Source organism: Passer domesticus, chromosome 6, assembly GCF_036417665.1.
Source record: "Passer domesticus isolate bPasDom1 chromosome 6, bPasDom1.hap1, whole genome shotgun sequence".
NCBI classification, from domain to species: domain Eukaryota; kingdom Metazoa; phylum Chordata; class Aves; order Passeriformes; family Passeridae; genus Passer; species Passer domesticus.
Window position 1 is genome coordinate 70,695,936 of NC_087479.1, and position 24,345 is coordinate 70,720,280.

Sequence of the window (24,345 nt, forward strand, 5' to 3'; positions counted from 1 at the left end):
AGCCGCAAGCGGGCTGGCAGCGCGGAGTGTCCCTGCTGCCAACCGCGCCAGCCGCCCCAGCCGGCGGGAGGCCCCTTTCCGTGCGGGCAGTGCCAACGATGCTCAAGTTCCTCCTCCTTCTGCTCCCAGCTGCCCCTTTGGCCTAAAGCACGCTGACCCTTTCCAAAGGCACCACAGGGCAAGCTGAGGCCACTTGCAGGATCGCCCCTGGCAGCCCTGCTCAAGCTTACAGCCCACTTGAAACCCAAACAGCTTCGTTCAAACCCAGCATTCCCAGTGAAACCTTGCCATGCCCCAACAAGACACAGTTTGTACAAGCAGGAACACATGCATCAAAGCTTGCTTTGATGCTGCTGATCCAATTAAACCTACGATGAAGCAAAAGGAGGAAGACATTTCAAGCAATTGCAACCAGAAAGATCAGACTCACAGTGCTGATCACTTTACAAAGATGTCACAGCCTGAAAAGACGGAAATTCATCCAAAAAGTGAGATCTCGGCGCCTGGCTTCATGGTGTGTATGAAGTTAACAATGGATGGTTTGTTTCCTGTCTTCCAGGGAGTTTGAAACCATCAAGGAGAGGAACAAGCATCCTTGCGTGGGAGAAGACATCACCCACGCAAGGATGCACAGCCTCTCCCCAAGAAGAAAAGGCCAAATTAGCCCTGCACTTGTCCAGGACTAGCAAGAGTTAGGCTCAAGAGGATTAGAAAGAAATAAGATAGCTTTTTAAGATTTTAGGATTCTTTATTCGTCCATTAAATTTACGTGGTAGGAATTTCTCAATTAATTAGTTCAGATACATTAATAATATAAAAGATGTATTAGTACTATTAGATGATAAGTTGTGTTAAATTACTAGTAGATTAATAGTATGTTATTTATCATTACATGTAAGAGGTTACGTGTTCACTATGCTCCATCCTTTCTCATTTTGTCTTTGTTGAGACATGATCTGTCTTTATCATTAAACCAAAGTTTGTTCCATTTTGCCTTTTTGTCTGTATGAAATCCCTGAGGCAGTGTTCGTTACATTTCCTTGGTGTTGGAAACACGACATTTGCCCTGAGAGGGCAATGTGGGCACATGAGTCCCCCCCAGGCCCAGCCCCTGGCTCAGCTGGCAGCACTTCCAGAGGCGTGTGCCCATTACTGCCAATGAAATCATGGTGGAGCTTCCTCCTTTGATTCCTGAACATCTCAGCTGGGAGTGGCTGGGGAGGCTTTGCTGAATTCAATGCACTGGATCTAAAGGAGTGCTCTTGTCTCACTGTACTTGCTGGGATAAAAGTAGTGGGTTGAGGCCTTTTGGTTGCCCAGCAACATAACTTTGTTTCGTTTTGGGGGACAGATGGACTTGAGCACCTTGGAGGACTTTTCTAACCTCTCTGATTCTAGAAAAGAAACATCCACATGCACCACAAAGACACCAGGAGTTCAGATCAGTTTCTCTTTAAAGGACCAGGCTCTGAGCCTCCAGTAATGTCCTCAGCTAAAGCAGAGCAGCTGTGAACCTGATCCTCTCCCTTCTCACAGCTTTGGTATTTGCGCCAAAGAAGAATCCAAGTCACTCTTTTACCGATCCCAGCAAATGGCTCTGCCTAGCAAGGCTTTGGCAGCAGGGGCTGTGGAGGATGGCGGGGGGCGAGGCAGGGGGGAAAGGCCAGGCTGCTTCTGGGAAGTGACCAAAGCTTGCCCTTGCCTGCTGGAGCCAGTGCAGGCGGGTCTGGAGCCTACAAAGTATCTGCCTTGCAGTGGGCCTTGTTCCAGGTGTTTTCCCAGCTGGTGGCTGGCGTAGGTGTAACATGCAGGCTGGGAAGGAAGCAAGATTTGCTTTTGCTTAAACCTTAGGCAGGGAAGCAGTACAAGTGGCTGGGTTTTGCCATATCTGGCACCTAAGTATTCAAACAAAGCTGAAGGTCATTAGTGTGGAAAAGAAATTCTCTTGGTGTTCCTTCCTTAGAGGAATGCCAGAGTAGTAGAGATGAACATTCTCCCTTCTTCAAGGGAGCTGGAAGAGAGACCTAGAAATTCTGCATGACCTGTTGACTACAGCAATGCTGGTGCACTGCCCCAGTGTGTGTGTCCCCATCAGCTCCCCTGAGAAACATCCCGATTCTCCAAGTTTCTGGGATGGGGTGTTGAGGTGAGAGACCAGCTCAGCAGGCCAAAGGAGGGAAAACATCAAGTGACATTATTGGGCACCAGACAATTGAGAAAGGGGGCAGGATGAATGCCGCCACTTGGAGAGAAAGCTCTGCACTTGGTTCTGCATGGAACGATTTGCAAGCTCTAGCTCCTCTCAGAGCCAGAGGAGAGGCAGCGGCAGGAGTCCTTGTGGTTCTGCAGTGCAGGAAATGTGGAATGGGCCCTTGGACAGAGCCAGCCTCCTCTGCCTGTTCAGCTGCAGGCACCTTACAGAGAAGCACAGAGGAGAGCCAGAGCTGTCCCTGCTCTGCTTTTCCCCGTCCAGAGGGCTGAGGAGAAAAGCCCCAATGGGGAGCTCCTCAGAGCAAACTCTCAGCAGAAGAAGTAGAAGGGGCAAAGGTGGCCTATCCCTGTTTCTGTCCCATGGTTCCCCTGGGGTTCTGCATGGAATGTTGGGCTGTGCCCATAGCAACTGCCCTTGTCTGCTGCTCCTGCGGCCGTTGGTGGAACACTGGTGGAGCAGCACTGGAGCAGCAGCTGCAGCATCTGCTCCTGGCTGTCCCTCAGCAGCCACCTTCTGCACTCAGCGCCATAGCTGGCCTCTGCAGCGACATCCTCATCTCCTCGTCTGCCGCCAGGCATCCCCACAGCACTTTGGCACTGTGCAAGGTAAGAAAATACCCATGGGCCCCAAAGCACTCACAGAACAGCAGGAGGCTCCAGCTGGCTCTGCCACCAACCACCACAGACATGGTGTGTGGTCACTTTCCCCAGACGAGGTTGCACATGAAAGCAGGCTGCAACTTCTCCAGGAATAATGCTGCCTCCAGGGGAAATACAGACCTTTCCATAGAGGATGTAGGGAGCTGTCACAGTGCACTTGTAGATTCTCGTCCACTGATCACCTGATTAGAAGTTCTTAGCACCCATTTACGTTGTGGTAACCCCAAAGCCAATTGGTCATTCCGGGGGAGGTCAGGGGTTCAGTGTCCACTAATCCTGTTACACCCTCACTCTGGTCACACCTCCTGCAAAGCTTCAAAAACCAGAAGGATGGGACTTCTCCTCTGGGATGCTTGCCCATCAGAGCATGGAAGCAGTTTGCTGGGCTTGTCTGCAGTACTGGCTTTCATCCTCAGAAATGATCTGGTTGTAGCAATTCTTATGTACTCACATACTTACATCACTTACAGACACTGGAACAATATTCTATTTTCATAGCTTTTTTGATTTTTTTCCACCTGCCTTGCATCTCTTTTCCAGAGAGATATTGCTATAGATTTGTCTGTGTTGTTCAATGTGTGTAGGGCTGGCTCTGCCTCACGGTCAGAGGCAGCTGTGAAATGTCCTCTTGAGTGGTGCTTCTCAGGAACACAATCACAGTATCACAGCATTTTCTGGGCTGGAAGGGACTCCCAAAGATCATGGAGCCCAGCACCTGGGTCTGCTCAGGACAGCCTTAAGAATCCCAGCCTGTGCCCAAGAGCAGTGTCCAAAGACTTTTGGAGCTCTCTCAGCCTTGGTGCTGGAAGCCCTTCCCTGGGGAGGCAGTTCCAGTGCCCAAGCCCCCTCTGGCTGAAGAACCTTTTCCTTCCATCCAACCCAAGCCTGCAGTAGTGCATCTTCCATGCATCCTCTTGGCTCTTCTCACTGGCCCCAAGACTCAAGGCACTCTAGTGCCTGCCCTTCAGCTTTCCTTCTTCAGGAAGCTGCAGACTGCTAGAGGGACCTGCCTCAGAAATTCCAAGTGAAAAACACAGCAATGACACCTAATGGAGGGGAGCTGGGACAGAGGAGCTTGGGGTTTTCAGTGGTGAGGATGAGAAGCAGGCTACCGACACATCTTGGCAGAATGAGTTTTATCTGGAGCGTTGTTTTGATCTCTTTCAGGTGGAAAGGAGAGGCACAATGAAAAGGAAAGTGAGAGCCCACACTGAGCCGTGAGTTTTGGCCTAGGGTTAAAGGACAGCAAACTTGAGGGACAGCGAGCAGGACAGCTGCTCTTTCAGAGTCAGGGTGGGATTGGTCCAAGGCCGTGGCTGCACGCCAGGTGTCTCTTGACCACTTGCCTTTCTTACGTCCTACTCCTTCTTCCTCTAGACACATCAATGTTGGCAGTGACTTTCAGGCCGAGCTCCCCGAGCTGCAGACCGGGCCGCCAAGTGAGGCTGAAGAGCCTGCAACCCTGGTCTGGAAGCCCTTGGAGGAAGACGACCCTGACCTGGATAAACCGGACAGAGGTAGCTGTCTAGCTTTCCTTCCACTCCTGAGATAGTCGGGCATGTAAAATGCTGGTTTTTGGGTAAAATGGCAGCTTTTGGCAGGCTCTGCTTCTCTCCTTGTCATGCCCATCTTCCCTTGTGGAAGTGGTAGGGGCAAGGAGAATGCTCTGCTTTTGCAGCAGAGCAGGAAAAAGAGCAACTGTGCTGCTCTCCAAATGGGTCAGGGGCATCTGCCACTGGAAGAGGGGAGATTGGCCCCCACTCCTTATGCCAAAAGCTGCATGGAAGGGAGAGGCAGCACTAGGTGGGCCCTTGCTTCAGCTGCCCCTTGCTTTGCTCTCCTTTTCGTGCTCTCCAAGCTGCAGGCTTTAGCTCTTGTGCTTTCCTTCTGCCTTGTATGGCAAGCCTTCCCCTTTGTTGGCTCAAGGCTGACTTTGGGTGGGTTTTTGTTGTGCTTGCAGTCAGAGAACTGTTGGACATGGCCAGCTCCCGTGGCCTTCCCGGGGCAGCAGCTCAGCTGGAGCTCGCCCTGCACTGCCTGCACCAGGCTCGCGGCAGCGTTCCGGTAGGAAGCGGCTGTTTGGGCGCGGACAAGAGTGGGCAGGGAATTGATAAGGCCCGGGCAGCGGGACAGCCTTTCCTGGCTGCTCCTTGAAGAAGGGAGTTCACAAGCAGCAGAGCACTCGCTGCCTGCTGTGTCTCGTCCAGCTGCGGCAGGGCTGAGCCCAAATGGCTCCAGCAGGGACAAGATCTCTCCTGGAGGCAGCGCCGCAGGAGCCTGCTGCCTTGAAAACCTCCTGGAGATCTGTGTTCTCTAAGACATTTTGAGGGGCAATTCCCAGAAGCCGCAGTCAGCTGAGGCAATTCAGGGTGCAGGAGGAGCAAAATCATGGAGTTGGAAAGGAAAATGCTACCCTTGGGAGCAGGAGCCAAGGGCCGGGCAGCAAAAATGAGGGACTGGGAGCAAAGCACAATCTTTGACCCATATGAGATCCAGTGGCCTGAATCCTCAGCTGAAGACGCAAAGCGGCTGAAGGGCAGCATGGGTGGGGTTTGGCTCCTTTTTTGTGTTGTGGGGCAGCTCAAGCCTTTTTCCTTTGCATCTTGCAGGAGGCTCTGGAGATGTTGCTCTCGGGGGGGCCTTCAACAGCTCAAGGCCATCCCTTGGCTGATTATCATTACGCAGGTAACCTAAGCCCAGCTTCTTCCTTCACTGACACATGCTGCCGTGCCCTTAATGGCCGTGTCAAGCATTTCTGCTTCAATTAGTTGTGCTTTAAACCAGCACACGATCTCGCCTTCTCTGGGGGCAGGGAAAGCACCAGCATCGACTCCTTCAGCTTGACTCGTTTTCCATGCTTTTTTCCCTGGGGAATGCCTGCTCTCGTCTTCATCACCTTCTGAGGGAGCAGACATGCACACACGTGAATGACGGCTGGAGCCAGCTTGCTTTCGGCAGCCAGTGGGATCTGCTTCAAGTGGCTAGAGGGATCAATTCAGCTGCTGCTTTTTCTTGCCAGGCTCTGATAGATGGACACCTGAGGAGAAGGAGGCCTTCCAAAAGGCTTTCCACACCTACGGCAAGGATTTCCATCTCATCCAGAAGCAGGTAAAGCCACAGGACATTTCTCACCTTGGCAGATCATCAGAAGGACAAGTTGACTATTGTGGTACCAAATACTGCACCTATGTCCCTCTTTTCTCAAGTACCAAAACTGTTAAAGCAGTCACAGAACAGGACATGGAAGGCCTGCGTGAAAATGGTGATCCGGCCTCTGCAGCCCTTCTCTCCAGGCTGTTTTGGAAGACAAAGCTCTGTTCTGTTAAACTTGTCTCCCAGGTGTGCTGCTGCTTCCACAACACCTTGTGCTGGGATAACTGCAGTGAACGGGGCAAAGAAGAACTCTGCTAGAGGGACTTGGTGTTGATCTGTGCATTATATGTGTTACCACGTAGCATAAAACTCAGTTTATTACATTGCATAATGCCTCTCTGACTCCTGCATATTGATTTCATTTTACACCCTCCTCAATTTTCTCCGTGACTTTAATTCCTACTTTACTCTGTAATCTCGTTGTTCTCCAATGCACCCTACAGGACGGCTGTTTCAGATTCCTTCTTTTTCTCTTCACAACAGATCCCGAGTAAGACCGTGGCACAGTGTGTGGAATACTACTACTGCTGGAAAAAAGAGCAGAAACTTGCCAGCAGCACTCTTCCTCAGGTGAGTGGGAAGAAAATCCAGACATGCCAGCAGGGTCAAGAAACAGGCAGAAGGGCACAAGCCCTGCTGGCAAGCCACGCCAGACACCGCTTTGCCTGGCTCCCTTGGTCCCACGCACTGGGAGAGGCGCAGCAGGTGCTGCCCGGGGCTTTCTTGTGCTGCTACCCTAAAATACGGAATTCTGGAGCACAACTTTGACCCAACAAAGCAGCAGCACCACCACCAAAATGGGCTTTGACTCTCTACAAATCAGTTTCTCAAGGGCTGGCACCCTCAGATTCCAATCAGACCTTTCATTCCCCACTGCTTGCTAACATCAGCCATCTGGGCTGCCTTCATGGAGATGCTGCCAAATTTTAGAGATCTTTTGTAGCACCCCAGCGTATCCCCAAGAAGGAGCTGCCGGTGCCATGGCACCTTTAATACTTTCCTTACCAGCAAAGAACAATTTGCTTCACAGAGAGAGACAGAGAGAGGGAGAGAGAGAGATCATTTTGGGTAGCTGAATATAGGTAATCATGTGTCTTCACTAGTGTGATTGAATGTAAAAGCCATGCCCTAGACATGTGGGGAGGAAAACCAGAGATAAATAGATGTTAGGCAGAGAGGTAGAAATAAGACATGAGGAACTAGAGATAGCCACGTATTTATCCCACCCCCTTAGAACTGTGGTAAAGAGGAGTATTTTCCTCCAACCTCCATGGTTGGCAGCCTGCCGCAGCCCACTGCCATATCCAGCCCTTTTCTCAGCTCTTCGGGGTTTGGAAGAATTTGCTTAGGCCAATAGATTTTTGGGGTGGATGCTGTGAATTCCAGCTTTCTGAGAGGAAGGAAGCACTGATAAGGATTCTTTGATTCCCAGACTGCGGGCAAACTGAAGAGGAGGAAAAGCCCTCCCAGAAAGGAGACTGGGGAGACAGGGAAGAGAAGCCGCAAGCGGGCTGGCAGCGCGGAGTGTCCCTGCTGCCAACCGCGCCAGCCGCCCCAGCCGGCGGGAGGCCCCTTTCCGTGCGGGCAGTGCCAACGGTGCGCAAGCTCCTCCTCCTTCTGCTCCCAGCTGCCCCTTTGGCCTAAAGCACGCTGACCCTTTCCAAAGGCAACACAGGGCAAGCTGAGGCCACTTGCAGGATCGCCCCTGGCAGCCCTGCTCAAGCTTACAGCCCACTTGAAACCCAAACAGCTTCGTTCAAACCCAGCATTCCCAGTGAAACCTTGCCATGCCCCAACAAGACACAGTTCGTACAAGCAGGAACACATGCATCAAAGCTTGCTTTGATGCTGCTGATCCAATTAAACCTACGATGAAGCAAAAGGAGGAAGACATTTCAAAGAGTTGAAACCAGAAAGATGAGACTCATGGTGCTGATCACTTTACAAATGTGTCACAGCCTGAAAAGATGGAAATTCATCCAAAAAGTGGGATCTCGGCGCTTGGCTTAATGGTGTGTATGAAGTTAACAATGCATGGTTTGTTTCCTGTCTTCCAGGGAGTTTGAAACAATCAAGGAGAGGAACAAGCACAGAAGAAGACATCGCCCACACAAGGATGCACAGCCTCTCCCCAAGAAGAAAAGGCCAAATTAGCCCTGCATTTGCCCCAGGCTAGCAAGAGTTAGGCGTCAAGAGGATAGATAGAAATAAGATTGTTTTTCAAGTTTTTAGGATTGTTTATTCTTCTATTAGTTTACATGATAGTAATCTCTCTGTTTATTAGCTAAGATATATAAGTATTATTCAAGATGTATCAGTAGTGTTAGATTTAGCAATAAATGTAACAGGTTTGGTGTTTCTATGCTTCAACTTTTCACATTTTGTCTTTGTTGAGACACAATCTGTTTTTATCATTAAACCAAAGTTTGCTCCATTTTGCCTTTCTGTCTCTATGAAATCCCCAAGGCAGTGTTCATTACATTTCCTTGGTGTTGCAGGCACGGCATTTGCCCTGAGAGGGCAATGTGGGCACATGAGTCCCCCCCAGGCCCAGCCCCTGGCTCAGCTGGCAGCACTTCCAGAGGCGTGTGCCCATTACTGCCAATGAAATCATGGTGGAGCTTCCTCCTTTGATTCCTGAACATCTCAGCTGGGAGTGGCTGGGGAGGCTTTGCTGAATTCAATGCACTGGATCTAAAGGAGTGCTCTTGTCTCACTGTACTTGCTGGGATAAAAGTAGTGGGTTGAGGCCTGTGGTAATCGGCGGAAGAAATGCGGCACTCAGTATGAGTGATCAGCAAATCTCAAAACTTTATTGATAGGCACATACATTTATATTGGTGCTAATGAGGCCAATACATATTGCAAAAGGCGAGCTCATTATTGGTTAGTTACTTATCAGCTAACCACGCCTACCTTAGCATTCTTGTGGCTACTATCTTGCAGCTGTCCACATCTTTTCTTCATATTTCTAACTAACCATCCTCTCCCCCATCCTGATGTTGCACCAAGGGCACAGTGCCCTTGCCAGGTTTGGACACTGACTGCTGACTCCTATCCTCATCTCCTTCTTGCTTAATTAAGGGTATTATATCAGTGTGACCTTTGTCAACTGGCTAGCTGTTCACAAAATCCTCCACACTTCCCCTGTTTTTCTGTTGCACAAGCATAGTCTGATTAGATGCAGCAAGTATCATTTTTTGAACCATGTTGTGTAAGCACATGCAAAAAACAAGGCAAAACTAACACTACTAACAAAGCTATAATGCCTACTATAATGATGACTCTAAGAATAGAGTGCAACCATGATCCCAAGCCTAAAGATTTGAGCCATTCATCAATACCGGAGCCCGATTCTACCTGTAAGTTTCCAATTAACCTTCGCAACTCAGAGAGCTGGGAGTGGATGGACTGGGAATGATCAGAGAGGTTCATGCAATGCATGCCCTCAAATTCCTCACAACCATGGCCTTGTGCCAGTAAAAGGAAGTCAATTGCAGCTCTATTCTGAAGCGTTGCATGGAGAATAGAATCAACATCAAGCAAAAAGCTAGAAAGTGCCAAAGAAGTGGCATTAGTTTGTTTAGCAAGCCAGCATCGTAGCTTGTTTAAAATGGCATGGGCACCTGCTGCTGATACCCCTGGAGCCAAAAAGGATGCTGCCACTATGGCCCCTGGGGACCAAAGTTTTACATCATCTTTGCAGTCAGCAGTAAATGCAGGGGCCATTCTTTTAATTCTATGATAGCGGTGGCTCATATTCAGGATCATGGATGTATTGGGTGTGAGTAGAGACAACCGTGCAATTGTACATGGCCCCCTGTTCAGCATCGATGGGACACCGGGCCAAGCACGGTCCCCACATATTAAAAAGAAACCTGCTGGTAATTGAATAGGGTCATTTGATGAGATTGACACCCTCTTTGTGGTATAATTGCACCAAGTTGTTGCATTACGGTAAATGGCCATGCTAGAAGTTACAATAGTAGAATAGTTCTTGGCTGGCAGCTGACTTTTATGCTTAAACCTAAGGCATGCATCCACTATCACTGAGCCTAACAGTTCCAAATCTTGGGGTTCCTGCGGTGCTATAGGAAAATGAGAAATCCATTGGTCCCAGTTATCTACACTGACCCTGGCGTCATTGGTTTTGCAGGTGGGTATTTTTGATGGGCATGGCCAGGGATCTGCCGGTAGTCCAATCAAACAGTAAATGGATTACCGGGAGAAGATAATGACAAGCAAATAGCCTCCTGGTTAGTTAAATTTGCCATGGTGATCCAAATATTAGTCTTGGGCTGAGGTGGGGCCCATGCTTGATGGGTTCTCACTCCTTTGGCAATGTCTGGGCTGTCTATTAAGAGGGTAAATATGAGTAAAACAGCAGCATAAGTCTGCCACATCACCCTGATTTTCCTGGGCGCTGTTTTGAACCATCCAGACATTTGGGAAATTAACAGGTTGCTCACAAACTGTTAAGAAAGTCTCTTCTTTCCTTTCCCCTTTTTCTTTCTCGAGCTGCCCAGACTTAATCTTTTTAGAACCCTTAAACAATCGTCCTACGCTTGGTTGGGATCTTGATCCCCCAGAATCGGACTTACAACATCTAACTGGGAGAGGGGAATACCCCAACCACACTTAGACAGTAAGATACACAATTGAGATTGCTGTAAAGCGTGTTTGGCAAAGTGCTGTGTTTCCCACCTAAACCATGCGAGAATTTTCTGTTCTGGGGACTCATACAGCTGTAACCCTTGGCAGCCAGGTAACCCTGTAAAGGCCTGGAGTTCTGCTTGCCAGGAATCCCACTGCCAATAAAATGTACAGCTTCTGCACCACAGCTCAGGTAACTGGGACTGATGCACCCACTTAGTTTGCTGACAAGCCCCGCAAAAAGGCAATATCCATGCAGCACACTGAGTATTTTGACACTTAATACAAGCTAATCTCTTAGGCCTTCTACGATAAAACGTATGAAGCGATGGAAGCAGGCTTAGTATATTGTCTAGAGATTGACACCGATCAATCGCTCGGTCAATGGCAAAGCTACAGTGTCCTTTCAGCTTGAGAAGTATCGGTCGAATGGTGATCAGCAGCTTTGCCTCCACTCGCCGACGGTCCTCTTCGCTCAGTTTTCTGGGGTCTGGTTCCATCTAACACGGCTGCTGGGGTCCATTTAGCAGCTACCCACAAGGATCCTGTAGGGGTAGAAACACAAAGATATCCACGGCACCAGTATAATACCTTAGCAGGACCTTGCCATTGTCCTGTCTTGGGATCTCTGTATTTTACCCATACATCCTGCCTCACACTATCTTTCTCTGTTACATAATGATGAATTACAGCAGGAACTTTGCTTTCCCCAAAAACACACAGGTGCTTTAAGACAAATAGACACTTTAGCAACCTTTCTTGCGGCTCTCTAATATCTTTGTATTTACCTAGATATCTTTTCAGGGTACCATTAGCTCTTTCTACCATCACTTGTCCTGTCGGGGAATTAGGGATGCCTGTCACGTGTTCTATCCCCCACATTTGCATGAACTGCTTTATTCTTTTGCTGCAGTAGGCAGGCCCATTGTCTGTCTTAATACGCCGTGGCACTCCCATTACTGCAAAGCAGCTACTGAGATGCCTCTCTACATGCCCTGCTTTCTCACCAGTCTGTGCTGTGGCCCATATAAAATGACTACAGGTGTCTATAGTAACATGCACATACTTTATCCTTCCAAACTCAGCAACATGTGTGACATCCATTTGCCAGGTCTCATTTGTATTCAGCCCTCTGGGGTTAACTCCTAGACCTAACCCGCAGCCCCCGTTATGATGACTACATATGGGACAGGCTTTGACTATTGCCCGTGCCTCTTCCATAGATATCTGAAATTCTCTATGGAGGCCTTTTGCATTTTGGTGAAACATGGAGTGTGCTTCTCTGGCCACAGTCTGCCTGGGAATTGGAGTCACATGTGTGATTGAGACTAGCTTATCTGCTCAGGCATTACCCTTTCCTAGACCAATATCCCACTTATGACTTCTGATATGAATGACAGAGAAAGGATACTTCCTCAGCTTAATTGCCCTCTGTAACTGTATAAACAGCTCATGTAACCTCCTGTTTTGAACCTCTTTTATAGAGGCATCTTCTATTCGCTCGCATACTCCTGCAACGTACAAAGAATCTGTCACTATATTGAGGGGCCCAGAAAAATGCATCATGGCCCAAACAACAGCCAATAACTCCATGGTTTGTAAAGTATCCAATTCGGAGGCCTGGAGAATCTGATGGTGCCATTGTCCCTTTTCCTGCCAGGTCACTGCAGCAATTCTGGATTTTCTTCCTGCATCCGTGTAGGCTGTTATGGCATCCGCCAGGGGTTTCTGTGACCTTTTTGGGCATTGAGTCCAACCCCATTGCCCTACCCAATTCAACGGTATATTGGGGATATCATCAGTGGCGATCACACTTCCGGCTCCTAACAGTGCCTCTTGTAATTCCATACTGTTTATCAGGTACCAGGTCAATGTATCTTTCTTCATTGGTACCCGTATCTGAGCAGGCTCCTTTCCCATGATCTGTAGTGTCCGTTCACAACCCTCCTTGATGAAATCAGCCAAAATTTCGATTTTTTGAAAGAGGGTTTTATGCTGTTGAAGTGGAGGAGATATCCATTCCAAGGCCCACGCCTCCCCCGTTTTTCTGTTTTGCTGAGTAAGTGCACCTAGTAAGTATTTAGTTCCACACCAAACTGTCAGCTGTATAGGGAGGTTAAGGTCTCGTCTCCGGACACTGCCCTGTGTCACACAGTCCAATATCTGTCTGTCTTCTTTGCTTGTTGAATGGTCAACATTTCTCTTGCTCTTGATAGAGTTTCACATTCTTCATTGAAATCCATCTGGACTTTGCACCTGTTAAAACACAAACAAATCCCACGTCCCCGCAGGACTGAAGAATTTTCTCAAAATCCTAGAGGTGAAGAATGGGTCCTGGTTTCATTTTGCAATGTTACATAGAGAAATGTTAAGATAAGAGTAATTAGGAATAAATTCAGATAATACACACCATCAACAGCACATACAAGATCAGAAAATTACCAAACACTACAACACTGAACTCTTATCCCAGAGTCTGTGACAGCTGATAAACCTTAAAATGACAGAGAATTGGGGAAATCATGTCCGGATTCATGGTTGTCCAAATTACCTCTGAAAATGGCTCAGCCATCATAGATGGTCAAATCGCCAAGTCAAAAGGACTTGAATACTATTTGATGCAGAAAACATCTGGGTCGATTGTCAGTCACTCTATCCAAATAGATTCAGAGCTTGGCCAGAGCCCGAACTCTAATTGGTGAGTATCACTTAACACATTTTTTAAACAGGACTTTTAAAAACAGCTGTTATAAACAAGAAACCTTAGGGTTACAAACCAATCAAACCAGCAAATAATTGAATCCTTCTGAAGTTTCTGTCAAGACAGAGATTTTCTAAACACAGCACACTTCTTGAATTCTCTGCTGGAGTATTTCTGTAATAATAATAAAAGAACCACAAAACTGGCAATTTGGATAAAAACCCTCAGAAACATCTAAATAGTTAGGAAATAAAAAGACAGGATCTTGAAGAGACACGTGTCTTGTAGGTGATCCCACAAAAAAAATAGAAAAACACATGAAAGCCGGCTGCAAACACCACAACAACACACCAACAACAACTCTCATCACAAAAATCTGAAAACTCCCTAACAAGAAGTGCTTGAAGGGGTTAAGACAACCTTCCCAAAGTATTCATCTAGTATTAACAACAATCGCTATCTATCAGCATTACTTACAAAAACCGAAAATAACAAAGGTTATAAACTTAATATAAATAATTCTTAAAACTTTGAATCATTGGGGAATCGACTGATGACCCCACAACAGGATCTGATTCACCTTTCCCAAATGCTTTGTCTTCCAAGACACCTTGAGTAATTAAATCTTTACTAATACTTTCATCTTTACACGACATTTTGTTTCCCAGGGAATAATTTTTTATAATAAAAGCAGTTCCCCCTTTTTTTTTTTTAATTTTGTTTTGTTGCTTTTTGTTGTTTTTTTTGGTTTTTTTGATGAATCCAGGTGGCATTTTGTTACACTGAGATTTCTTACTGATTGACAACAATCATTAACTGAAGGATAACAGGCTGGTAAAGCTGGACAGTTCGCAGAGATATTTTAAAACAAAACTGAGAAAGATGACAGATAATTTCAAACACAAATAATTTCACTTAAAATAAGGACAGTACAAAAACAATTCGCACATTTACATCCATTTATCTAATGCCATCTCTTAATGAATAGAAGAGAGCAAAGACCATAAAGACCATAGTATACAGAAATATTACAGTTTAAATCTTCTCACATGTAGTCCAAACAGAAACTAGGAAGTTTATTTAGATTCTGTTCCCTTAAAAGGTTGTTCCTGCCTCAGGTAAGGGAAAGGCAATGAAGTCATCAAACTTTAAGCCATCAAACCCAAATACTCTACCACTTTTAAAAAAGCAAACACATTTACAAAAAAACCACAAAACGGTAAACTAACTGTAAAGCCTGTGGAACAGTTGGGTGAAGTGCCCCGTGAAACATCTGCTGCATTTTCTGTGGAGTTGCCCTTTTTTTTTTTTTTTTTATAAAAAGCTGGATAAAGCACTGTGTGAATTTTCAGAAGTTTTCCATCCTGATCTTGAAGAAAATTCCTGACCTGTTTTTTCTCAGACACTTGTTTGAATTGCTGCGATGGGCTGGCTGCTGTGGTTGCCTGGCAGCTGTGACAGGGCGGTGCCTTGAGGAATGTCAGCTCCCGCCCCGTCTCCACCTGCTCCAGCACAGCCTCAGCCTGTGCCACCTCGGGGGTGTGGAGAGGAACGCCCTCGCCCGGACCCGCGCAGCCCCGGTCTCCTTTGGGCTCCGCTCTGCCTGGATCTCCGCTCGGGCTGGTTCCCCCTGGCTCTGCGCCAACACCCACAGCCAGCAGGAGAATGTCCCACACCGCTGGTGCTCTTGTGCGCTTGCAAAAAGTGAAAAAGCCCTCCCAGCTCCAGCTTTCGGGTTTCGTGTTACTGGTGCACGTCCGCGCCGCTATCACTGGCACTGCGCTTGTCGCTGCCGTGTATTCGGCCCCCGCGTCTCACCTTGGCTGGCCCGGCCCTGGCTGGCACTTCCCTCGCGATCTGTGCGCTTTCTCCACGGACAGCTGCCCTGTGAGTTTTTGTCACCGTGCGCGTCACTGGACCCGCGGTGCGCGTAACCGCCGCCGGCACCGAGCATGCCACCACTGCCACACGCGTTCTCGCCGCCGCGTCTGCCCCGGGCTCTCCCGCGGCCCCTGTCGCACTCCTGGTCCCGAACTTATGCCACTCTGTTAATTCATGTACTGTATAAGGATTTTGAGAAACTCCTTGTGCATACCCGTAAGCTAACAACTGTGGGAGCTCGTTCTGCAAATCTATGTCCTTAACCTGATGCTTTTTTAAAAAGCAAGTAAATAAATCATATTCTGCTTGCCTTTCCATTTCCATTTTTGAGAACATCAACGTTTTTGCAGCCCTTCAAGGTCTCGGCAGCACATATTGGCCGGGCTCTTCTATAAGGTCACCCAGGGCACGGCACCTTTCCCTTTTTCAGCAATGCTTATTCGCCGTCCTTGCTGCTGTAGGACCCGAACTCGTTCACCGATCCACCGTGGTTGCCGTTACCGGTTTCACGTCCAGGGTCAGCATTTGTGGTAATCGGTGGAAGAAATGCGGCACTCAGTATGAGTGATCAGCAAATCTCAAAACTTTATTGATAGGCACATACATTTATATTGGTGCTAATGAGGCCAATACATATTGCAAAAGGCGAGCTCATCATTGGTTAGTTACTTATCAGGTAACTACACCTACCTTAGCATTCTTGTGGCTACTATGTTGCAGCTGTCCACATCTTTTCTTCATATTTCTAACTAACCATCCTCTCCCCCATCCTGATGTTGCACCAAGGGCACAGTGCCCTTGCCAGGTTTGGACACTGACTGCTGGCTCCTATACCCATCTCCTTCATCCTTAACTAACGGTATTATATCAGTGTGACCTTTGTCAGCTAGCCAGCTGTTCACAAAATCCTCCACAGTGGAGGGCTGAAGGGGGAAGCTTTGTCCCTCAGCCTTGAAGTCTTGTTGAGGAGCTGCTTGTGCTCTGGGGGACGCACACCAATGATGTTTATCCAAGCCCTGCAGATTCATTCCTGAGCTTCCTGACTCGCCACAGAGACTTTGAGGCTGTCATGTTGGGGCACAAATTTCAGTCTGGGAACTTCTTGAAATGCTTCAATTACTCTGTTTTTGTTTGGTGTTTTTTTTAGGGTTTTTTTTTGTTGTTGTTGTTGTTTGTTTGGTGGTTTTTTTGTTTTGTTTTGGTTTGGTTTTTTGGGTTTTTTTCCTTGCAGAATTATTGCCATAATCTTTTGCTTCCAGAGAATCTTTTCCATGTCTTTAGGAAACTTCTCTCTGCTAGGCTCCCAGATGAGGCCAATTCCCAGGTTCCTTCCCACACTGAGGTGTAGGCCATGTTTTCCACTCTCCAGCTGGAACAGAAGAAAGCAGAGAGTTTGCTGTTGTGGGAGAGCAGCTTCTCTTTCCTGCCTGCTTTCTCTTTGGGACAGGTCGGTGTGTGCTCATTAGATAAAGGCAGGTTTAAACTCTGGAGGAGTTGTGTTCCAAATTGCTCCCTCCTCGAGCTCTTCTGTGGGCATCCTTGGACAAAAGGCCTCTTGGTGGGAGCTCCCAGTGGCAGGTTAAGGAAGGAGGTTGATATTTCAGGGCTGTGACTGCTGAAAGCAGCTGGTTTCCAGAGGTGTCCAGAGCTGGGAGTGGCTCCTTTTCTCAGCTGCCTGCAGAAAAGGAAGTTGCCAAGTGAGAATTTCCTTTGCAGAGATGGCCATCAGGGATTTTTCCAAGAGAAGGGCTGGCAGAGAGGCAGGTCTGGTGCTAAAGTGGCTGTGTGTTTGTTTTGATAGTGGGGAGGGTCGGAGATGCAGACACAGACACCAGCTGGAGGAATAGTGTCATTTACTGCAATGCAAAAGTGCAAGAAAGAGTCAGAAAAGGAGAAGCCAAGCAATGCACCCCAGCATTATTACAAAAGGTTGCCTCTAGTGGTTAAGAAAGATACATCAGCAGATACCCCAATGCTTTCCCCTTCATCCAGAGCGGCACATCAGCTGGGGGAAGCTGTCCCAGCCAAGCCCTGGAGAGCCACGGCCGGGAACTGGGAAATCCTGCAGAGCCTCCACCTTTGCTGGCCACGAGGCTTCCGAGTGCGCTGTGAGAGCAGCCCGGCTGTGACAGTGCTGGACAGGCAATGTGACAGAGCTTCTGCTGGGGGACAGCTGATTTCATTCTCCTCTTGGTTTTCTGCCCGAGCCTGCCCAGGGCTCAAGGAGGAGGCAGGGCCAGGTGTGGCCTTGTCCATTTTCCTAATGCAGAAAGGTGCAGACGTGTTTCCCCAGTGAATGGATGCATTGATCCTTTTGATAGCAATACTTGGTTAAGGAGCAGATACACAGCACATTTGGTTGGAAGGGTCACCTAGAGGGCAGCTTTGGCTCAGGTCCTGTTGTTGAGGCTTCAGGCAGGGTCTGAAGTTCAGGCTTCAGTCCTTCAGTATTTTGTGGTGCAAATCATTGCTGTGCAGAGCTGGAAACAAACAAGTCTGTCTTTAGCACATTTGAGACAGGGAAGAGGATTAGCCCTGCAAGGCCAGGCTAGGGCCAAGAGCAGAAGGCCAGCAGCCTGCATTTGCCCACAGGGAGCCCTCCAGAGCACGAAGCCACTCCTGGCCAGGGGCTGAGGTGCCGGAAGCTGCCTCCCCGCTGTGCAGCTCTGCAGAGCTCGCGCAGCGCCGGGTCCTGGGCAGCTGGACAGCCCGACTGCCCTGGAGCACAGGGAGTGTCCCAGAGAGAAGCTGCTGCCCTTTGCTTTGCAACTGTTTCACAGGGTCCTGTCATTAATCCATAGTGTCTGATATGTTTTCCTTTTGTCTCCCGTATTTAACACAGCTTTTTGATAAAATGGACTGATGTAGCTACTGCTGGTGGTGGTGCTTTTGTCTGCAGGTGAGGGCAGGTGATTTGAGCCAAGGACAGAGTCCACTGTTAACATCCCAGCTTTGCCAAGTCAAGGAAACCTCTCACAATTGGGCTCATGGTGCTGAGCAGTTTTCCTAGTTTTTGGAAAGCTTTGACCTTAAGAAACCCAGCAGATTTTCCTCCATGAGGATACCAGCAGTAGCATGATGCCAATTTTTTCCACGTCTTCTCTGTGTCTTTGTGCTTTTAGGAGTTCCTCAGTGCCCAGCAGGAATGAAAGGACCTGTGATGATGTGATTTGAGAGCTCTGTTGTTCCTTGCCACATGAGTGTTCATGACAAGCTGGACACCCCACTCGTGGCTCTGTTGAGTTAAATTCATCCCAATTCTGTGCAAACAGCAGCCCCGAGGTGCTGAGGAGAGCAAGGACAGTGGGTGGGTGTGCATGCACACAGCCGGGGCTGATTGCTGTGTGGGCAGAAGGTTTTGGACTGCTGTACATCTTCACTCTCCCAAGTTGGAGGAATATATCAAATCTGTACAAAATAAAAACATTTATCAAAATATACCAAAATGTATCACACAACACATATGAATGTATTATATATGTAATTTGTCATCTGTAGACTACACACTATATATTTTAATATAGATACTATAATAAACAGAAAATATAAAATATAGACTTGGTCTTTTTCTCAGCCATTGCCTGTGGGTCATACAGACCATCTCCTGGTGTTACTGCATTTGTGTATTCTGGTACTACTTATTATAGCATCCATATCCCTGGTAGTTCCTTCAGGGAACTTCACACAAAGGGCTTCCATCATTTCAGTGCTTGTCAGAACTTGTTCCTTCCCGGTTCTCCAGCCTCTTTCTGGATTTTGGAGCATCTCAGCACTTGTGTCCATGGCCCTTCCTTCATCCCCAGCCTGCAGCAGTCACAGTCACTGCTGCCTCCCCCTTGCTGCAGCTCATTTGCCCAAGTGCTGCCAAAGGCAGCGGAGCTGGCTCAGGATCCCTGTTGGCTTCTGGGCTCTGGGATGAGCTTCAGGGGGACACTTGGAGCTCTTCCTGAAGAGCTGCCCGTGGGATGGGGGGTGGATTTGTCCTCCCCAGGTGGCTCCTGCTTGGAGTTCTGCTCTCAGTGTAGCCCCGGAGTTTTCTCAGCAGACCTTGGCAGCGAGTTCTGAGCCAACGTGTGGCTCTGCTGCCATCCCAAATCTGGGCTGCCCTTGCCCAGCCTGAGTGCAGGTGGGGCCTGTGCTGGGCATGGCCGGGGATTTCCATGGCCCAAATCCTGCAGCATTTCCATCTGCTCCTGGCTTTGGGTAGCACAAATCTACAGTTCCTTCAATTGAATCATTACATTTATTGCAGATAGCTACACCTGCACTAGTAATGTACAAATATGCAAAAAACCCTTTAGTTTAAAAATGAAATTTGTTTTAAATTGCTACACTTGTGCTGCCAATGTATAAACATGCAAATATCAATTTAAGTTTAAATCTAATTCTTTTTGAGATAATTGTGCTTTGTAAATATATACAAATATCAACTTCAGTTTAAAAAATTAGTTTATTGCAACTCTACAACTCACTATACACAAATATGAATTGAAGTTTAACAATTAAATTTTTTACATATTACTACAACTGTACAGCCCATATACAAATACAGGAATGTGGGAACTCAGTACATCACTCCGGATGTCCAGAGCTACCGAGACAACCCTTGGGGGGCTCGGAGGCCCTGGAATGTTGCCAAAAGTACCTGGTGGCTTGACTTTGATTCTTTTAAAGAAATGACACCTGAAGGTGAGGAGATGAGAGAATTTCATGTCTGAATGGTGAGGGGATGTTATTCACTTGTTAGAACTTAAGTTAGAATGCACTGTACAGGGGGGTTTTATGTATTGTACAGGGGGGTCTAGAATTCTGTACATGGATCAGGAGTCCCAAGATGGAGGAATTTGGGCGTGCCCTGTCCTTCTTCTTTCTTCTCCTTGGCATCCATGTTCAAGATGATGTTGGCATGTGTGGATTGGTTCATAGAAAGAGTACACTTGCCAACAAGGGCAGAAAGTATTGGGAAGTAAAGGTAAATATCGAATACGTAATTTTCATTATAAAAGAGACAACCGCCTCGTGGGCGAGAGAGAGTGCCTTTGGCTGTCTTGCTGATCTGACCTCGGCTGGACAGACAGAAAATCTTTGTAGATAAGAAATAATAAACTCGACTGAAGACCTAAAAGCAAGAGTCCAGACTCCTTCTTCAAGAGCGCGGCCTACCCAGAACCACTTTTTCCCGTGCTGGGGCAGAGACAAGCAACAGCCGACCCCAGCACAGGAATATCAATATCCCTCTCTAAAGAATCTCAGATCCAGAACGAAATAAATACAATTTTAGAACTATGCAACTCCATATATATTTAAGTAGAAGTAAATACATATATATCCATAAGAATATATAGATGTAAATATGTATTACGTATTTCATTCCATATATGACTTATAATACACACATAACAAACATATCTATAAATATACAAATATCAATGGATCAATAAAAAAATCCATACAACCCCAGCAATAGAACTACACAGCTACACAAATGTACAAGTATGTAAATATAACTACAGATGTAAACCCATCAATATCCATGCATCAATATAACAATATACATACACAGATACCTACACAAATATCAGTCAATGTATGTAAATATCCCTACACTTGTAACTATCCAAGTCTAACTCTGCCCATCCATAAACAGAACCAGATCAGCAGGGATTGCAGCCCCCCATGTTCCCAGGCTCTCCCTCGGTCTCCTCCTCCCGTGCAGAGCAGCTCTCCTGGACAGGGACAGCAGATGGGACATCTGGGAAGCAAAGGGAACACTGAGTCAGTATGGGGACGTTTCCCTTGGCAGCAGCTGCACTTCCATCAGGGAAGAGGAAATGTCAGAGCCTCCCCAGGAGGATCAGAAGGAAAAGCAGCCGAGCAGGCCAGGCTGTGGTGAGCTGTTCACTTCTTTCAGGCATCCCAGTTGCCCTGGGGGAACTCCCTCATGTCACGTTATTGAACCACCTCTGCACTTACCTAGACTGTGGCCCCCAAATCAAGCAGTATTTCTGTCTCCAGCTGCTTGCACCAATGACAGGGAACGTCCTCTGACAGCGCTGGGGCACAAAGTTACCTTCCACAGCTCATCTGACAGGGCCTTGCTCTTCCTCAGCTTCCTGTCTTTCTCCTTATCTTCCACTTGGAATTTTTACAGCATTTCTTTTTCTTTCCCCTTGATCAGTGCTAAAATGAATATTTCTCTTCCAAGCTTGAGTTTGTTCAGTGATCCTGTCAAGCATTTTCTCAGAAGCCTTTCTCATGGAATTGAGTGTTAATTTCAGCAGTTTTGGTGATTTTCTGTGTGATTTCTGCAAATCTTCTGTTCATTATGGCACCACTTAGGAAGGTACAAAGAGAAAAAGGATGTTTCTGTACATCAGTCCACTGGTGGAATATTCATGGGTAGAGAGAGTGATTAGCTGCATTTTACATGTACTCCTAACCTGAAAGTGCAACAGGTAACTTGGGGAGAAATCAAAGCCAGATCTCTCCTTCTACCAGCCTGTATTCAAATGTAAAGTAAGTAGAGCAGGGTGAGAATGTTAGTGCTCCATTAGTGCATCCATAGATTCCTGCTATGCTTGGGAACCTGATGCTCGGAGTCTTCCGCGTTTAGGGGAACTGCATTTCAGCGAACTGCATTTCAGCAAAGAGAGTCCCTGTTCACAGGCACCAAAGGGAAGAGGGTCCCACGGAGAGTTGGCCGAGGAACGACACTCACAGCCCATGTGGCTACATGCTGCTCCCCTTTTTTAAGCAACTTTGGCACATTTATCCTTCTCTAGACACTGTCTCAGGCCACTAATGCTTAATGCTCCTTGGTTCAGTAGCTGCATTCACACATGCATGTTAATTACTGATTGGCTGTCACACCATAAGCATCTTTAGCTAAGGTGTGCCAAATTAGCAGTTCCCACTTGTGTGTGTTTGGCATTTGGTTTCATCTGGGCACAATGCTCCTTCTTCCTTGATGTATCTGTTGGAGGACAGTACATGGTCTGTCTCGTTCTGGGGACAGTACATGGTCTTCAGAGTAACTGTGTAAACTGCAGACCAGATTTTCCAATTCTCACAGGAGAATGCCATGGCCTTGTTCAGCCAGGAACCCTTCTACAGTTTGTGGACCCATTTTCTGTATGGCCAGAGGCTTTTCCTTGCCACAAAAAAACCCCAACAGAAAAACAAAAAAACCCCACAAACTTTCAAATACAAAACCAAACCAAACAAACAAACAAACAAACAAACAAACAAACAAACAAAATACCCAAAACAAAACCACCACCCAAAATCAACAATAGCAACAATAGCAAAAAACCCAAACAAACAAACAAACAAACAAAAACCAAAAAAACCAAAACAAAACAAAAAGGTAAAAAAAATAAAAATCAAAAAACAAAAAACCAAACCAACTCAAAGAATTACCTCAAGTAGTAATAAAAGAAAAACTACTAAGATTAGGATTCATTTATTCCTTTTGGAATGTCATCCATAGAGATTCTCATTTCAGAGCTGAAACTGTACAAAAGTTATCTAAAACACTCCCAGTTAAATGGGACCTACTCAGCCCATGGAGGTCATTCCCAGCAGCAAGACTGAGAGAACAAATCAGAGTCTAAAACCAGAAATGAATAAAAGTGGCCAGGAAAACTCACTGAAGTGGCCACCAGTGCTTCCCCTTGCTCTCTTGAGGTGCAGAATTCCAGTGGCTTCTAAAGAAAAAGTGAGCCCATAGGAAATGCTCTATGGAAGGCACTATAAAGTTCCAATGCTTTCTAGAGAAAATCATATGATAGGAAATGATAATTTCAGTCCCTTATCATCTTCTTGGAAAGTGCTCTCATTTTTCCACAAGTCTCTGCTGTGACCAACCCTGGTGACTTTGGATACTCAGGTACATCCTCATCAGCCTGGGGACTGTGTCTTATGTCAGAAAGCAGAGCAATAAGCCACCTAAAGAAAAGTGGAAAGGACCATTTGAAGTGTTCCTAAGCACTCCTGCAGCAATAAAAGGGGATGGGATCAGTACATTGATACACCTGTCCCCAAGGGAAGCCAGCCCCAACACATAAGGGACTGGAGGGGAAAATATAGATGAGAATTTGAAGCCTCAATTTGTTAAGCATGGAAATAAAACTTTCTAATGCAGTGTAGAGTGAGTTAGAAGAAATCCCATCAAGGGAAAGATATATCATGAAGGGGTAACCATGAAAAGTCCTCAGTCTCAGCCCAGCCTGGGCAGCAGCACTCTGGCACGCTCTGTCAAGCAGCAGCAGCCAGCAAGCCCAGGGGAGGCAGCCCAGCACAATTCACCCCATGCCCCCCACGGCAGCGTCCCTGGGGCTGCTGCACTGCAGAGCTGGAGGAGCACCCCTGAGCAAGGCAAAAATGGACCCAAGTCTCAGGGTTTAGGAGGTGACATTTTCTTGAACTTGGCTTGAAGGAGAGCAGAAGGGCAACAATGGCTCAGGTGTTCAATCACAAAACACCCCAAGGGCTCTCAGGTACAGGGACTCAACATCATTGGCTTAGAGACAATGGAGGAATTTGTGGAATGCTCTGCAAGGAAGAAAGGGGCATTCATAGCCACCTTTGAGTGTTCCCAAATATTATCCTCCCTCAATCAATTTCATATCCTTTCCCTAAAGACGCTTACAGCCTTGCTGGCAACAGCTCTACCATGTCAGCTGAATGAATACATGGAGGAAACTTAGGAAAAGTCTCAAACATCAAAGTCCCCATAGGTTTGTGCTGGAATCAAGATCTGTGTCTCTCTAGAAAGGCTGCTTGAGACAGATTAGTCTTAAAAATGCTAAGAAATTGACAGCATTTCCATAGGGACACTTGAACTGAATTTCCATTTAAAATCCATTGAAGTACCTTGCCTCCAACATTACTCCAAGTGTTTTAGAAAACTCTTACAGAGATCTGGATCTTTCCTGGCTCACTGACAAGGGGAGGCCATGATCTCCAAGCAGTCCTGAGAGCTGCTTCAGCTGACAGCTTAGAGCAGCCCATGTGCACTCCTCTGCAACCCTCCAAAACAAGGTCATTTGGGGACAGGTTTGTCCAACTTCTAAGCCTTTGACAAC

General features: G+C 47.1%; 1 protein-coding gene across 1 annotated transcript; it reads left to right on the forward strand.

Annotated features, from left to right (window-relative positions):
* Positions 1 to 2,553: 2,553 nt before the first annotated feature.
* On the forward strand, positions 2,554 to 8,458 carry LOC135303973 (zinc finger protein 541-like). The gene is made up of 8 exons (XM_064426277.1): positions 2,554 to 2,817; positions 4,039 to 4,088; positions 4,249 to 4,388; positions 4,832 to 4,935; positions 5,481 to 5,556; positions 5,891 to 5,979; positions 6,508 to 6,594; positions 8,082 to 8,458. The coding sequence occupies exons 1-8, from the start codon at positions 2,572 to 2,574 to the stop codon at positions 8,088 to 8,090; spliced, it is 801 nt and encodes a 266-aa protein (XP_064282347.1). The 5' UTR covers positions 2,554 to 2,571; the 3' UTR covers positions 8,091 to 8,458.
* The last annotated feature ends 15,887 nt before the right edge of the window (positions 8,459 to 24,345 follow it).

What these genes read in the sequence shown, in the direction of transcription:
- LOC135303973 (XM_064426277.1), top strand. Translation starts at nt 2,572, where the DNA reads ATGGTTCCCCTGGGGTTCTGCATGGAATGTTGGGCTGTGCCCATAGCA. An exon ending in CCTGGATAAACCGGACAGAG is followed by an intron (nt 4,389 to 4,831) that starts GTAGCTGTCTAG and finishes TTGTGCTTGCAG; the next exon opens with TCAGAGAACTGTTGGACATG. An exon ending in GGCTGATTATCATTACGCAG is followed by an intron (nt 5,557 to 5,890) that starts GTAACCTAAGCC and finishes TTTTCTTGCCAG; the next exon opens with GCTCTGATAGATGGACACCT.